Source organism: Sander lucioperca, chromosome 23 (genome assembly GCF_008315115.2).
Source record: "Sander lucioperca isolate FBNREF2018 chromosome 23, SLUC_FBN_1.2, whole genome shotgun sequence".
Taxonomy (NCBI): domain Eukaryota; kingdom Metazoa; phylum Chordata; class Actinopteri; order Perciformes; family Percidae; genus Sander; species Sander lucioperca.
The window spans coordinates 20782083-20798836 of NC_050195.1; the positions used below are offsets into that span (position 1 = coordinate 20782083).

Below are 16754 nucleotides of genomic sequence, written 5' to 3' on the forward strand. Positions count from 1 at the left end.
CTTCTTCTCTACATTTCAGAGGGAAATGTTCTCTTTCTACCACATTTATCTGACAGCTACTGTAGTTATATTACAGATGAATCGTACAAAACATATGGTCATCTTACAAAATATAATACAAAACATATGTCAAATAAAAAATAGCAGTCCCTCCTTGTTGACAGCTACATTAAATTGCTGCTTACATGTGCTTCAGTAATAATAACAATCATGTATTGATTTAGATATTAACATGTAATGATAGAACAGGGGCCATTCTGCCTGCTTAATGAGCCAGGCTGGATTACCAACAGGGCAAAACAGGTGCCTGCTCTGGGGGCCCAAACACTCAGGGGCCTCAGAAGCTCTGGGTTAAAAAACACCCAACTGGGCACTGCAGTCAGTGTGAAGAGAAGGAAACAGTGGAGCATGTCCTGATTTCATGCAGCAAGTATAAGAAGGGTCATGGTTGCAGGACTACAAAAGTTAGGAAATCAGGGTCAAAGATGTGCTTGGTAGTGGGGTCACCATAGAAGATTTTTTTGAAAAACCCCGGTTTAATTAATAGTTGTAATGGGATATAATAATAGCTGACGGTTAGTACCAGTAAGAGGCAGTAATGTAAATGGACTGTTCTTATATAGCGCTTTTCTAGTCTTAATGACTACTTAAAGCGATTTAACATAGTACAGGAACCACTCACCATTCACATACATTCATACGCAGTGGCCGAGGCTGGCGTACATGGTGCCACCTGCTCATCACATAAACATTCACACACTTACATTTACACTCCGATGGCACAGCATCGGGGGCAACTTGGGGTTCAGTGTCTTGCTCAAGGACACTTCGACATGGGACTGCAGGGCCAGGGATCGAACCACCAACCTTCTGATTGGCAGGCGACCACTCTACCACTGAGCTACAGTACGCACGGGATGTCAACTGCCGTAAAACCCTAAAGAAAAAGAAGAATGTACTGTATTTATATCGTGCTTTTGTCTTAATGGCTATCAAAGAGGCACCATTCACACACATTCATACAGGCTAAGGTGCCACCTGCTCATCAGATAAACACTCACACACATTTACACTCCGATGGCGCAACATCAGGGGTAACTCGGGGTTCAGTGTCTTGCCCAAGGACACTTCAACATGGAACTGCAGGGCCAGGGATTGAAACCACCAACCTTCTGATCAGTAGGCGACCACTCTTACCACCTGAGCCACAGCCGCCCAAGAAGAAGAAGAAGAAGAAGAAGAAGAGTTTACATACATTCTCTGCTGACTGGGTATCACCTGTGACACAGCCAATAAAAGATAGGTAGACAACCCACCAAATGAGAAAAAACATATTTCAAAGCCGTTGCACGCTGTTTCACACCGTTCAGAGGAAACATGTCGTTCAACACGGAAACTGATTGAATGTGCCCTTGGGTTCACTGCATGTCAACTGGAAAATTGATACATTTGTGCCACTAAAGTAAATCAGCTAAACTGGGTCCTGCATCATTACCTAGTCTTACCAAATCTAGTTTTATTACATTTATTATTTCAGTTTATATTGTATTGGTTGGTTTCTGGGTCACCTGGTATATGATGAAGCTGCCATGTTGTGTCTGTTGTGTGTACTGCACTTGATGGGCCACAGGACACATAGGCTACACAATTCACAGACGGTGGTAGATGTGGAGTACTTTAATACCTACATAGCACATTTAGCTAATAACACTTAAGTATTATTTTGAATGCAGGACTGTATTTGTAATGGAGTATTACTAAACGTACCTACAGTACGTAATGGACATAGTCAGTGTATTTGGACAGTTGCCCGTTTTAATGATCTTAGAGCGCCACCTTGTGGTGAGTATCAACAATTATGCTATAGTTATAGTATCATTGTGTCATAATTTAATACAGTTACATACAGTTTATTGTGTGAAAAAGATATGATTGATTGCAAATAAAAGCAAAATATAAATTAAATTAATTTCTTATGATGTTCTTTTTAGCTCCTGGTTCAAACAAAATGCTCTCATATGTTTGAAAAAGTCAAAATATGGGAAACAACTTAATTTTGTTAATATGCAGCCGTTTTGTCAATCTTTTTTGAAAAACATTCAAATATATGTACCCAAAATTATGAGACAGGGAAACAAGAATTTGAATTTAAATAAATAATTAAACATAATATAATAATTAAAAAAATAGTTTGATAGTATGATTACTTTTACACAATATAATCTTTCATTTTTATGAACAAATGTTCAGCCGTTGGTGTCTGAAGCAGCCGGCAGTCTGCGTAACCCCGCGCATGCGCAGACTCGCTCGATTTTAGCATCTGTATTTCCTGCTTGCTGTCTCCACTCGAAGCGATGGCAGAAGTGAAAGCTTCCCTCATTTATGGCGGTACGTTCACTTTTTTATTCATATACATTTAATGCTACACCATACCTGTCATCACAGCATCTGTTAAAATGACCCTTAAAGCTCCTGTTGTCGAAACTGTGAAGGGAAATTGATGCTCGTGTTAGCAGGACGAGCTTTAGCCTGTGGATGCTTCAGTCATGAGGTTTTAGGCTGGAGGGCTGGAGAAGAGAGACTGTAAAGCTCTTGTTAACGTTAAAATAACATGTTGTGCGATTTAATTCCTGTCTTAATGTTACAGTCATAGCGGCTTTCCTGTCTTCGGCCGCGCTTGCATTTGTTGAAGATCTAGATGACACGTAAGTGATGCACCCCTGCTTCAATATTTCACCTTCCTGCTGCTGTGACATTATAACGTGCTCATGCATTAATATACAGTCTATGTGCTCATGCAATGCAACTACCGAATAACGCTTTACCAACAGCCTTGATGTGGGTACAATGGTACAAATCAGAGTTTAGTTCAGTGCTTACTTCTTCTCTGGTAGAGGAGAAACATATCAAGTTTTTTTTTTACTTGCATTTAATGCAATTTTAACCATATTTTTAAGGGTTCATCCCATTTTTTCCAAAGTGCTACATGATTGTAATTAAACAGAGGGTTGTGTAAAGCAGAAAAAAACCATGATTTCATCTCAGGTTTCCAGTTGCACAGTGCTTTTTAATTGGATGCCTGTGGTGGGAATTCTGTAGAGATTTAGTCTCTTGTGTTTTTGTGTTTGTGAGTCTCTTTTTGTAATTACTGTAGGGGGGCTTTTTCTGCAGCTTCTTTAAGATTATTACCCTCACATCCACATAACTTGAACAGTAATTGTTCTTCTGTCTGCTCTGGCATTATTTCTTTATGTTTTACATACATGTATATGTAGTACACATCTTGTAATGTGAGTCATTCAGTATAAAGTATATAGCATATGGTTAACTTTATTTAACGTTCTTCTTTTTGACAGATTTAAAGACACCAGAGTGAATGATATCTGGCTGGTTGATGTGAGTCTGACACACACACACACACACACACACACACACACACACACAAATAAAGTAGTCTGGGTCCATTCAGCTATGCTGTACTTCATATACAGCACGCCACTGTCCGGATCATCCCTTGCGGAAGTGGCAGCAGTCGTGGTGGGATGTAGGAGGGCGGGGGCCGGAGGGGGTGTGCAGACTGTCCTCTGTGTTTGTGATTAGAGAATGAGAAGTCATGCATGCCAGGCAAAGCCAGGGGGCTCGGAGGGGTTTATATCAGAGTTTGTGTCTGGGTCCATAAAAGCAAATCAAGCTCGAGCACCAAAGCTGCTTTCACTCCTATTGTGGGTTGCAGGAGTTCATTACTGTGTCAAATGGTTTTATATGATTTATACATTTCTCATACACACTCTGTGTTCAGAACTGAGTAATTATGGAATACTTTACAATTCAATTCACAAAGTTCAAATTGGAACTAAATTAGCCTTATCAGCCAACTCTGCAGCCTAGTCTAATAGTTTTGGCTTTAAAGCACATATAGGGTTTAGGGCCCTATTTTAACGATCTAAGCGCACGGCGTGAAGCACATGGCGCATGTGCGTTTAGGGCAGTGGTTCTCAACCTGGGGTCCGGGGACCCCTAAGGGGGGCGGCAAAGATCACAGGGGGGGCGCAAGTCTTTATCTGGGTTGAGGTTAAGGTAAAAAAAAAAAAATATTTGCACATGTTAAACAAATTATGATAATACACTAGAATATATAATGTATACAAAAGTCTGTATAAAAACTATATATTTTTGTTCTCGCTTAAACTTGTAGGCAGGCTACTTAGTAGGCCAAACCTCCGGGACCTCTTAACCTGGGACCCTTGCTGTCATCAGTCAGCTGCTAGCTGCTATCATCCTCGTTTTTCCTGCCGCCACGGCATCACTATTTTATGAACGAAACATGGCGGAGAAACATAAAAGTGCTGATAACTCCTCTGTATTAAAAAAGAAAGTAAGGGAAAGTTACCTCAACTTCGGTTTCGGAGGGGGGGCTCAGCTTTTCTTAGACATAAGTAGGGGGGGGGCGCCAAGGAAAAAAGGTTGGGAACCACTGGTTTAGGGCGTGTCCAAATCCACTTTTGCTAGTTTGACGGCGGAAAAAAGGGTCCGTGCGCCGGGCGCATGGTTCAAAAGAGTTGTACTTAGTGTCTTCATTAATTCATAGGTGTGTTTTGGGCGTAACATGCAATAAACCAATCAGAGGGTCATCTCCCATTCCCTTTAAAAGCCAGGTGCGTTTGTACCTTGGCGCATTGCTATTATGATGGCGGATTTGCAGCGTAATATTTTTATTTGTAATCTTTTGCATGTTTGTGTGCTGCTGCGCTTCCCTGTGTGTGTAACAAGCATAGTGTGCGCTGTGCTTGAGCCTAGGCACATTTTACTAATGCGCTGTTAAAATAATGAAATGCTGCGCTATTGACTTTAGAGCAGGTTTTTGTTGGTCAATGGCGCGATCACTTCCCGCTGCCTCAAGATAGCAATACGCCAAGAAAGCACCTGAACACACCTCCCTGTAAGACCACCATGGCCATGGGCGCAAAGATGACCGCAAAGATGACCGCAAAGATGACCGCAGGTGCATTTGCTATTTAAACGACGCAGGCGCTGGGCGGGAAATTGACAACTGTGTCGGTCTTAAACTAGCAAAGGCACTTGTGTCGGGTTTTTGCGCTGCGCTGCGCCGGGTGCAAGATAGGGCCCCTAGTCTCACCGCTGTTGTCATTCCTGTTATTAGCAGAAGTAGTCTGAAGGGTCGAGTGGTTCTCCCTCTCAATCAGGCGTTGGATGCACTGGCATCTTTTTATTTATAAAGCAGTATTAGGACTACTTCCTCCTTATCTGAATGCTTACATCCTCCCGAGGTCTGCAGGGACATATCACTTGCGTTCACAGGATCTGTTTTTATTGTCAGTCCCTAAAGCCCGCACTGACTTTGGTAAAAAGGCTTTTAATTTTGCAGCACCATCTGCATGGAATCAGCTTCAGAATGAACTACAGTTGAAGGAGTTGGTCTCATTTTGTTCTTTTAAAGGCTTTCTAAAGGATCTTGCAGAAAGGCGGTCTGTCTGTCATTGTTTTTCAATTGTTTTAGGACCCAGATTTTTTATGATGACATAATTGTTTTTGACAATGTTGTTTGAATATGATGAGTGAAAGTGTGTCTATGTTTTTAATTTGTTACTGTCTTTGTATTTATTTTGAAACCACGCTGCTGCCACTTGCCAGGACACTCTTGCAAAAGAGATTTGTAATCTCAAGGAGTTTTTATCCTCGTTAAATAAAGGTTTGAATGAATGAAAAAAAGTCTGTTAGCAACCAAAATGCCAAAACGATAGACAATAAACCCACTATACAATACCTGCTCAGCACCAAACAGCAGACAGACACAGTTAGCGATTAGCTGGTGAACATAGTGGGGCATTTAGCAGCTAAAGAGACAGATGCTTCCCTCAGGAGTTGGTGGAGACCAAAAACATAGCCTATATCCACGATGTTCCACTTCCGGGATTGCTCCGTTGCCTCCGGAAATTCAGCCGGATTTCACTTTTTTTACCTTCCGCTTTCTTTGTGTTGGAATTTCAAAGTCCGGTGGATTTCTGAGGACTATGGTTAACTGCTCCTCAGATCTCTGCAGGGTAAATCCAGACAGCTAGCTAGACTATCTGTCCAATCTGAGTTTTCTGTTGCACGACTAAAACAACCTTTGAATGTACACATGTTCCACCAAAACAAGTTCCTTCCCGAGGCTATTTTACAGTGCCTCCGTCCGGCGCTTAACGCCGCCCATGACGAGCACGTTTTTCTCCCATCCCGGAATGCTGTGTGGACTAGCCAGACTCTCCTCCGCAGTGCTGTGGAGGAAGGTCTGGCAAACCGTTACCAAAAACGGAGCTAAAATTGGAGTGAATAGGCTTGCATTCGCAAAGTGGACACAAACATGACTCCAAATAAATGATAATGTTGCTCCTTAACTGCTGGATGTGTAAATAAGTTACTGTTTGTCGTATCAACTTAAAGATATGTCAATGTTGTGTTCACAACAAATCAGTTGTTGCAGGTTTAAGATGTGTCCTAAATAGCCCTTCATCTGATACTAATTAGCATCAGTGCATTCAAATGAACCCAGCTACTGCCACGAACAGTACGTCTCAAGTTTCGAATGTTTCCATTGTTGTTGTTTTGTACTTACTGTAAAGAATCCATTCCAGAGGTTATACACAATATCAGGTAGTCTTTCAGTACAATAGTGGCAACAACACAGCACAATTAAAGCTCAAGGACATACACAAAGAGGCAAGACAATCATTTAAATCTATTTTAGCACATAACATTCAACAACACCACTACCAAGTATTTCATCTAGTTGGCATGTTGAAAGTCCCACTTTCAAATAAGGTGAAAGTTTGGTCAATGCAGTAGCTGTAGTGACAATGTAGTATCTCTGGTGTAAGATGAAATGGAAATAAACATGTAAAAATGAAAATGTTTCTATTTGTTTAAAAAAAAAAAAAAAAAAAAAAAAAACATCTGTACAGATAATGATAAAACATAATGGTGACAATATGTTGCACATGATCTAAAAATTGCTTCCTTCTCCTGAACATTTTTCAGTTCTATGCGCCGTGGTGCGGCTACTGTAAAAAACTCGAGCCAGTATGGCATGATGTGGGAGTCGAGCTGAAGAGCTCTGGGTCGCCGGTCCGCGTGGGAAAGATGGATGCCACTGCTTACTCTGGTGAGTAAATGATGAAGGTCTTCCCTTGGAGCCTATTTGTCCCCAGGTGATTATTTCATGTGCTGGAGACAAAGATAGATCAAACTAATTGACTGTGTTGTTGAACAACAAGATGATGCATGTATGTGACAAGGCTTTCCGGTCTTATTGAAAGCCCCATAAACAATATTATAGGTGTATTTAGTTTTTTTTTTATTTTTTTTATTGTGACTTTATCACAATATCTCAATATTATGATATATTTTTGCCATAATAATCATACAGAGAAAGATGAGTATTATGAGTAAATACACAATAATCATCCATTAAATTATGCACGCCGTGCCTAAGGAGTAATCAATGGACACACATCATTTAAAACATTGATTGACAGACTGCAACCTTATTTATATTTCATGGGACTTTTAAAGGAATAGTCAAATTTTTTTGGAAATGCACTTAATAGATTGTAGTGGACTCGACGTCCTGCTTCTCCAAAGTCCCCGCGACGCTACCAAAATGCATTGCACGGCTGCTCCCATAGGAATGAATGGGAAGTGGGGAAATGACGCTGACAATGGACACGTCCCCTTCAGATGAGAGTTAGAATGATAGCACTCTCATTAGCTGTCCCTTAAATATGAGGCTACAGCTAACAGCCAATTCGCTTAGCTTAGCCTGCCTTTGTATTTTCTGTTGCGGCGTGAGAGTGTTATCAGTTTTCTCATCTAACTATCGTCAAGAAAGAGAATATGAGAACAGGATACTTAAAACCTTTAAAGAAAAAGATGGTTCTCAGGATAATTGTTTTGCTATATACTTGTTTTCTATGTTGCAGGAATGGCATCAGAGTTCGGTGTCCGTGGTTACCCCACAATAAAACTGTAAGTGACAATTTAAGCTTCGTACATCCGATATAGCTCAACCTACCCCTGTCTCAACTTTCATTTAAATTAAAGATCATTTTGAACTTAAAAGCCACAGATGACTGTTTTACTTTGATTTAAAACTTTGTGTAATCATACATTATATACTTTTTTAAATTGCTGTAATTTTCTTTACCACGCAGTGCAGCTTTGAATAGGCTTTAAAAATCCATATAAGATTAAAAGGCTTATTGAATTTTGTACCGACCTACAGGGTCTGGACACAGAATCATAATTGGTCTAATACAATATATCTGCAGATTTCACTATCTCTGTGCCTCTAGTGTTAAGTATTTGTTAAGCTCTTGTGTCCGATAGGCATTGATTCAACTCTACAGTAATTGTTGAGGCTGTAATTTGGTGTTATATTATACTATATATAAATGTCTTTACTTCAATTTGTAGTGTATTATTATCAGGATCCTTTTACCCCAATGTTGTCTTTTTTTCCCCTTGAGGTTTGGCGTGTTGAGATACCGTTAAATGACTTATTCAGGAGGGAACAAGGTGTTGTTGCTGCTTCCTTAAGGCATAACTAAGTGACAAACTGTTCACACTCTTTGGGCTTAAATTGTATTAGGTCTTTTTGGCACTCCTGGATGCTGTTAATTATACATTGCGTGGGGAATAAATTGTGTTTAAAATCAGCTTTAGCAATTCAAATTAGCCTCTTATATTTTTCTTTTCTCACGTATGTCCCAAATCACTTAAGTATATCTTGTGAATTATTGATTAACAAATCAAGAGTGTTCGATTGTTGTTTCCCCTTGTGAACAATGTGACATTTCATTTTTCTTGAAGTGCAAGTGGTATTTATTTTTTCATATAAAATTGATGAATTTAGGTAGACGCCAGTGGCTCGGCAGCAGAACTCATGTTGACTTTAGAGAAATGATCCTACTCCAAAGCAGACTTTCCTCTATGTATGTGAAACAGAATCATTTATCTGCACACTGCCATAATGGGCTCCCCGTTTAGTTTCATCAAGCTCATTTGGGAAGCTGCCACAGGATCACGGCAGGGTTCAAAACATTAAACCAAGCAAGTGATGAAACATCCATCGAAGAACACAAGATACCTCCCTTGGTGACAGAAGGAGACTTGATTTAGAGTTCCGTCTCCCCCTGAGTTCATTAAGCTCTGTGGGCTGATGCAACCTTGGCAATCCTTAATGCATTCTGCTTCTTGTAGGAGCTCGACTCCAGCAGTTTCTTTGGCTGAAAACTCAATTAGTGACAGTCATTTGTTGTTGTTTTTCATTTAGGATGAGAGGACGAGATTTAGATTAAGTTGACCTTTGTGATGAAGGTGCATTTTTGTTGCTGTTTCATCAGAACAACTTGTTGCCAGGCTCAGAAGTCAGGCAGGGACTTTAAAGGGATAGTTTGGATTTTTTGAAGTTGGGTTGTAAAAGGTACTTAACCACAGTAGATGGCGGTTGGCACTCCCCCAGTTTGGAAAAGCAGTCAGGAGGACACGCACTCAAGCTAAACAATCTACTGCTGCTGATGGGGGCAGCAGCTAAGCGTATTTTAGCCACCTAAACAAAATCAGTATCAGTTTAGGTGTACGCTATATTATATATACAGCTTTACCTTGCCGTCAGACAGCCGTTATGTATGCTCTCGTCAAAGCCACCAGACTCCATTGACAAAAACAGTAATTTTACCTCACAGAACATCGGTTGGTTGGTTTGTTTGTTAGTTCCTAAACACCAAAGTCACGCAGTAACACAAACAAACTAACCGATCGAGGCAGCGGTAGACCAGCAACTCCTGTGTTCTGTGAGGTAAAATTACTATTTTGTCAATAGAGTCTGGTGGCTTTGACGAGAGCATAGATAACGGCGTAACATTTCCTGTTTAATAATTGTTTAGTCTATGAAATGTAAAGAACCAGAGTCCCAGGTGTCCAATATCCAAATATATTCTGTTTACAATGATAGTTATTCATTTGTTGGTAGTCTATCCAACAGAGCACCTTTTGGGATGTGGTAGAACGGGAGATTTGCAGCATCAATGTTCAGCACCTTGTTGAATCCATGCCACGAATAATTCAGCCTTTTCTGGGGGCCGAGGGGAGTCTATACCTAACCATGATTAGAAAAGTGTACCGAACAAAGTGGCCAAGGAGTGTATAAAACTGAGAGAATCAGCAAATGTTGACATTAGAGAAGCTGGAAGTAGTTGATATTTGCCACTTTTGCTTGATTAAACAACAAGAACAATAATTGAATGCCACAATGGTTGCTGATTATGTTTTTCTCCATTGATTAATCAAACTCATTAGTTTGTGCTTTGCCTCTATTGTATTATTCTTTCCCTTTTGCTCACTGAATGTGGTTTTTCCAGACAAACCAATATGCTGAATGCAAATTTCAATGTCATGTAATTGAATTCCATTTTATTTTCACATGAATGTCTTCACATTTAGCATTCAGCTTTTCACACCTTGTTTTTGCTTTTGCCTCTCCTCCTCAGGTTAAAGGGTGATCTTGCCTATAATTACAAGGGACCAAGGACAAAAGATGATATTGTAGAGTTTGCCAACAGGGTGGCAGGGTAAGCCTTCAATCACCACTTCAAAAACAAATGACATGAAACAGATGAATACATAAAATTTCCTTTTATTTCACAGCTGTACTAATACGAACCATCCAAGCAAGCTTATCACTGCAGGCCATATTTATTTTATAGCTCAATGGGTTTCCCCCTCTGATGCTCCAGTTTAGGCCACTGTATCAACTGTGCCTGACAGATTTTCCACTCCTTGAGGGAAATCAAGCTAGATCCGTGACAGAGGGGTTGATCAAAAGCTTGGCTCGGAATTCAGGGCTGCAAGTTGTCTCCACTGGGTGGTGCCACCGGCACAGAAATAAAGAAGAGAGTGTTGGAGTTTTTTGCATCAGTGATTGCATTAGTGTGCCATTTTTGTACTGAATGTGATTTCACTTGTTAAAATGAACTAACCTGTGTGTGTGTGTGTGTGTGTGTGTGTGTGTGTGTGTGTGTGTGTGTGTGTGTGATTGATTTCCCTCTCCAGACCGGCCGTCAGGTCACTTCCCAGCAAGCAGATGTTCGAGCACATGATGAAACGACATGATGTGCTTTTTGTGTATGTCGGCGGGGAGTCTCCCCTCAAAGTAAGCACCAGATTTGATTGTAAGCACCCAGCTTGTTCAGAGCTACAATGCTAAAACTGTGTATTGATCGAATGAAGGAAACTCTGCCGCTGTTGCAACAAGGAATAGGTTGTGTGTGTAATAACTTGAAGTGACTTTACAAGCCTTTACAACTGTTAGACACTGATCTATTGGAAAGCTACTGTGTCCATGCTGAAAGACTCGTTTGCTTTGCAGGAGAAGTACAACGACGTTGCCTCTGAGCTCATTGTCTACACTTATTTCTTCTCGGCTCCAGAGGAAGTCTTTCCAGAGGTAACGCTTTGAATTTGCATCCCTTTTTGAATTTTAGAAAAATACTAAAATCACTTATAATAAAAAAAACATTTTTGTCATCCTATGTTATTGATACTCTTGAGTGGTGCGCAACCAGTTGATGTTTCTTTCCATGCTGTATTTTCTAGATTAAAGTAAATAATTGCATTCTTTTAGTTGTCCTCCCACACTTGCACGTACAGACACCAGGCCTGCATGCTGTCTTTGCATTATGCAAAACAGTATACGTTTCACCGTTTGCTGCAAAGCTCTGTTGCCAACAGTCTTGTCCCACATTCGGCAGGTGCAAATACATTCATAGAGTAAAAATGATATATGGAACTTGGTTTTGAATTAAAATTATTTTGTGTGTTTTCAACAGTCAGTAACTTTGCCAGAGCTTCCTGCGGTTGTGGTCTTTAAGGATGGGGCCTACTTTACCTATGATGGTGAGTATTGTGTCACCCTGTCTTCATCCACTGTTATCTTGGGGCAATTTTGTTCAATTAGTCATGAAAAGGCGTAAGAACATGTTAAAGGGGCCAGTAGGGTGCCCTCTGTGTACTGCTCCCAGACTTTTTCCTCTTTCCTTTGCTGCAATGCTTATTTTCTCTAGCTGTGTTCCTCTAGTTTTCTGGTCTCTGCTGCTGTTCTTTCATCTTCCTCACCACATTGAGTTATGGTGTGCCTGGCCCATCATAAAGCACCCAGGGCTCTGCCCGCTATTGTGTGTGTGCGGTGAGGCCAGTGATGTTGTGGCGGTTTGTCTTTGGGTGGACATACATAGCCGGCCAGGGTGGATGGGCGTGAGAGACCACAGTTGAGGCCAAAGAAACCAGTGCAGAGCTGGTACTGTATATACAGTCATTTAAAGCCAAGAATTGAGTCACTGAAGCAGCCGTCGAGTCTCTGCAAAAGAATCATAGTGACACAGAGGTTTAGAGAAGCTGCTTTTTTTTCTGTTCTCACCGCAACAACGTGAGTTCACCACATTCCCCCATGATGTCTTGTATTTTGCTGCTGCTGTAGGCCCGAGCTGGGAGGCGGAAACGGAAAGGAAGTGCGTCAAGGCACAATGACAACACAAACGGGCCCCAGTAGTGGCTGTTGGGCAGGCCCGGTGCCCGGTGTAGCGCCCGGAGAACAAAATCCACCTCCGCCACTGTCGGCGAGTTCATATCCGTTTGCTCCACCTGACCATTACAGAAGGGGGGCTTCCTGCACCAGAATCGCAACAGGAGAGGCTCGCCACAGAAGATCTTAATGACAAAAACTCCACACACTGCAGAATCCTCCAGGACCTTGATACGGAGGATGTGGCAAATGTCTAGCATTGCCATGGTGACGGCATGTTAAGCGTGTCAAGGTGTGAGAAGGGTAGCAGCATGGCAAAATGAAAGTGTCCTTCCTTCCTTTCTTCTTCCCCTTCAAGCCTGTAGAAATTGTCGAGGGAAAACGCTCTAATTATTATTGGTTATTGTAGGTGAAAATGGATGAAAAATTTTGATAGCACAGCTCATTATGCACTTACCTGCAATGACGGCAAGAAAGAAATTACCCCATTAGAGAAAGTAGTTTGCCTTTTTTTTTTACCATATGTGGTCCTTAGCATCTGGTGTCTTTCCAGCTGTTTCTCAGAGGACTGGTGTCACTGAATGTCCACTGACTGGATGTCAGATTAGGGTATAAATTAAACTGAGGCGCCTCTGTGTATTTATTTTTTTTTGACACTCAATTTGCATGAGGTTCTCTTCATGTCACTTTTTATCTGATGTTATTTGGCTAAACCTTTGCATAGGTACCCAGTGACACTTTTATGTCACACTATGACGTTTATTAAAGTGTGTGGATGTATAACATACACATACTATATTTTTTATTAGCTGTATTGTTTATCTACCAGCTACAGAGGCTTTTATCACCTCCCCTCTCGTATGTATGTTGTTATTCAGATTCCAAATACGTATTAGAAATTCAGAGCACATTTACTGTTCTTGTTGCGCAGCTCTGACTTCTGACTCTGTTTTTAAACAATAGATGCCATTAAGCGAAGCCACACTGTCCAAACACGACCGCTCGCTTTGTGTAAAATGATATTTGACATATCGATGGGCTTTGATTGGTTTAGTACACATCACAAACGGCAGCATCCCTTTTGAAGAGCTCTGTTAAAATATGGTACAGCACAGAGGCTCATACATATTTAATAACTCAACTTCTCAGTTTCATACTGCTGTACAGGTCTGCATTTTTATTGTGCTTCATCATGTGCAGTGAAATCTACTGGGCTACATGTTAGTGCTGTGAGAAGACAGACAAGTATAATTAGGATGTATGTTTGTCTACACAGTGTGATTTTTTGCACTCGCCAGGAATGTTTTTGAGTGTTGATACACATTAGTTAAAACCCGGTAATCTTTTAAGTGGTTTATGGTTTGGCCTCGCCACTCCTTGTATGGAAAGGTACATAACTGTGAGGTAGCACTGTTTTGCATGTGTTTATTGGGAGCACTTAAATGACAGGCGGATTAATGGTCCACGAATGCAGTGACAAGATGAGATCACACTTAAAGAGATGGTAACGTGCTAATGACATTTTGTGACATTACACATGGAAAGTATTCAGTTCATCGGTTATTTGAATTGGCAAAGACGACAAGGTCATTGTGGCATGGTGAAATTTTGACCTTATTTCCCACACATGTAACATCCCCACTGTATCATAATCCAGTTATATCGTCAGTTAGTTTTAGTTTAGGTCTGTCGGTCCATGGTCTAAACTGAAATATCTTCGCAACTATTATGGCGCTTACCCACTGCTGGTACTAGCTCTACTCGATTTGCCTCGACTCGACCCGGTGCGCCGTCCTCCATTTTCCATTGCAGATTTAGTACCACCTCATGGGTGAGGCAAGCGTGGCTGGTTGTCATAGCGATGCTGCAGGGAACTGCCGTGACCTAACGCGACACACACACAGAACGTCGAAGGTGTGTTGTTTTTGATTCTCGGCATGTGGCTGTTGCCACAGCCAGAAGACACATTTTGTTTCAAAAGATGTTGGAGGCAGCAACAAAAAACCACCGCTGGCTAAACTATTTAAAAATGGCGGATTTGTTCAGGACACCCCCCGTCTGTCGCTAGCAATGATGACGCAGTGATTAGTGACGATTCTCTCTGACCAATGAGTAGTCTGCAGGTTTTCACATCACCTTTTGGTATCGCCTCAGCTCGCTTGGAACCTCGACGGAGGTGATAATAAAAAAAGTACCTGTTAGCTAGTACCAGGGACTTTTTTTTCATAATGGAAAACCAAAAAAGGTGAGTAGAGTCGAGGCAGATCGAGCAGGTACAATGTAATGGAAAAACGCCATTAGATGGACATTCATGGTCCCCAGAGGATGAATCTTACGGACTTTCCCCTGAATTTTCCTCTAGTGCCACCATGTTGTAGCCTAGAAATCTAGACGCACCCTAGCGGCAGAAAATGTAATTTGCAGCCAGGGTCATCTAGCAATGCTCAAGCTCTCTGTTGGCTTGCATGCTGGAAAAACCAAACTCTGGCCGGGCCAATCACATCATGTATAGAGTTGGTGGGCAGGCTTATGGCTGCTGCTGCTGGCAAACAGCGGTCTTTCGAATCGGCTTTGGCTGTGACTCTGGAAGACTTGAAGTTAAGCTTTTCTTTGAGAAAAGAACAAAGAACAGCACTGAAGTCATTCTTAAAAAAGGAAGATGTGTTCGGAGTTTTGCCGACTGGATACGGCAAAAATGTAATCTATCAACTAGCTCCGCAACCTTCTTCGTTGCTCTGCTTGGTTGTAGCGCTATCCTATTGCGTGCAGAGGGAATTTGAAAGACAACCGTTTATCTCGTCCCTCAGATTGAGCCCTGCCAATGGTGAGTTCCCAGACCCGACATCTTGATGTGGGTCTGGCATGTCAGACTAACCATGTTGTTCACATTTGTGGTTTTCCAGTGAAATATCTCTGCAACTATTTGATGGATTGCCTTGGAAACATTCATCGTCCCCAAAGGATGAACTGAGGTCCCAGCTACATTCTGTAATAACTTTGTGGATCCCTTGACTTTTCTTCCACACTAGTTCCCATCCCTCACTGTTGCTTTTTTGGCAACTAGTTCAACCATTTTCATTGTTTATCTTTTAAGGTTTTTCTTTTTGTATATAGTAAGAAAGCGAGACATGCTTGCTTTCACCAATCTTTTCATCCTCTGTCTCCATCTGGGTCTCACCCTATTTGAATTATCGTTATTATTTCCTATTCCTCTCCCTTTCTTCTACGTTTCTCCATCTGGTTTTGCATTGCATTGATCGCGGAGGTCCTCTGTGCCATGTGCCATTAACCTTCATCCTTGAAACGTGTCAGAGCTGCGTCCTCCCTGCCCTCAAAACTCTGACACTGGATCATCCTTTACTCCACCTACTGTCTGTTTTTATTCCCCCTCCTGCCCCTCATCTCTCTCTCTCTCTCTCTTGTCTCCCGCTGTGTGAACTCTAGGGCTGACAGGCTCCTGTAGGGCAGTGTGGTGATTGTGAGGTTGGCACCCAGGAAGAGAGCAGTTCTAATTTGTTTCAAGGTGAAGCAGGTTCAGTCAGTGTAGAGGTTCATCGGGCTGTACGATCCCAGTATGTGGCCTTCATCTCTCTCTCTCTCTCTCGCTCTCGCTCTCTCGCTCTCTCGCTTCTGGCAGCTGCATGCTGTCTATAAAGCCAGAACATCTGTGGAACGAACTCTCTGGAATGTCTACCAGACTGACTGACTGAGTCAGTAACCTTAACAACGACTCTGCCTTTGCACAGCAGCAACACTGAGAAATAGATTGCGTTGCATTAAGGTCATTTTGAGTCTGTTATAAGCTACAACATCGGGGGTTTAAAAGCGTGTTCAGGTTTTAGGTCGTCAGGCTCCCAGCTCGTTTAGGGGAGCAGCTTAAGAACCATGTTAAAGTCATCAGTGTGGTTGTAATTTCTGTAATAGTAGCAGAAAGGTCATGATAACTTATTAACATGTCATAATGAGGTCCCAGCTACATTTGACATCAATTATGAGCATCCCGTAGCCTCTCTCAGCCGGAGAAAACTGCGTTGTCTAAGCAGCCTCGCTACACCCGCTTTAAACCCTCCAGGGACAGATGCTGGTTCCCGTTTGCATGTTGCCTCCAGATGTTAAAGTTACAACAACACGTGGTTCACAATCAGGAAGCAATCCTTTATTTTACTTTTTCTCTTTT

The 16754-nt window shown here is 41.7% G+C and overlaps 1 protein-coding gene across 2 annotated transcripts in view; it reads left to right on the plus strand.

Moving 5' to 3' along the window:
• Positions 1-2268: 2268 nt before the first annotated feature.
• Positions 2269-16754, plus strand: part of LOC116045250 (protein disulfide-isomerase TMX3-like) — a 37127-nt gene continuing 22641 nt past the window's right edge. The window contains exons 1-10 of one of the 2 annotated variants that reach the window (XM_031292774.2): positions 2269-2388; positions 2648-2705; positions 3357-3396; positions 7039-7162; positions 7980-8025; positions 10548-10628; positions 11110-11209; positions 11426-11503; positions 11886-11952; positions 12533-12618. In XM_031292774.2, the coding sequence (XP_031148634.1) occupies positions 2355-2388; positions 2648-2705; positions 3357-3396; positions 7039-7162; positions 7980-8025; positions 10548-10628; positions 11110-11209; positions 11426-11503; positions 11886-11952; positions 12533-12582 (678 nt within the window). In that variant the 5' untranslated portion in view covers positions 2269-2354 and the 3' untranslated portion in view covers positions 12583-12618. Of the gene's footprint in view, positions 2389-2647; positions 2706-3356; positions 3397-7038; positions 7163-7979; positions 8026-10547; positions 10629-11109; positions 11210-11425; positions 11504-11885; positions 11953-12532; positions 12619-16754 lie in introns of those variants that run through there. The other variant, XM_031292773.2, reaches the window with a different exon arrangement.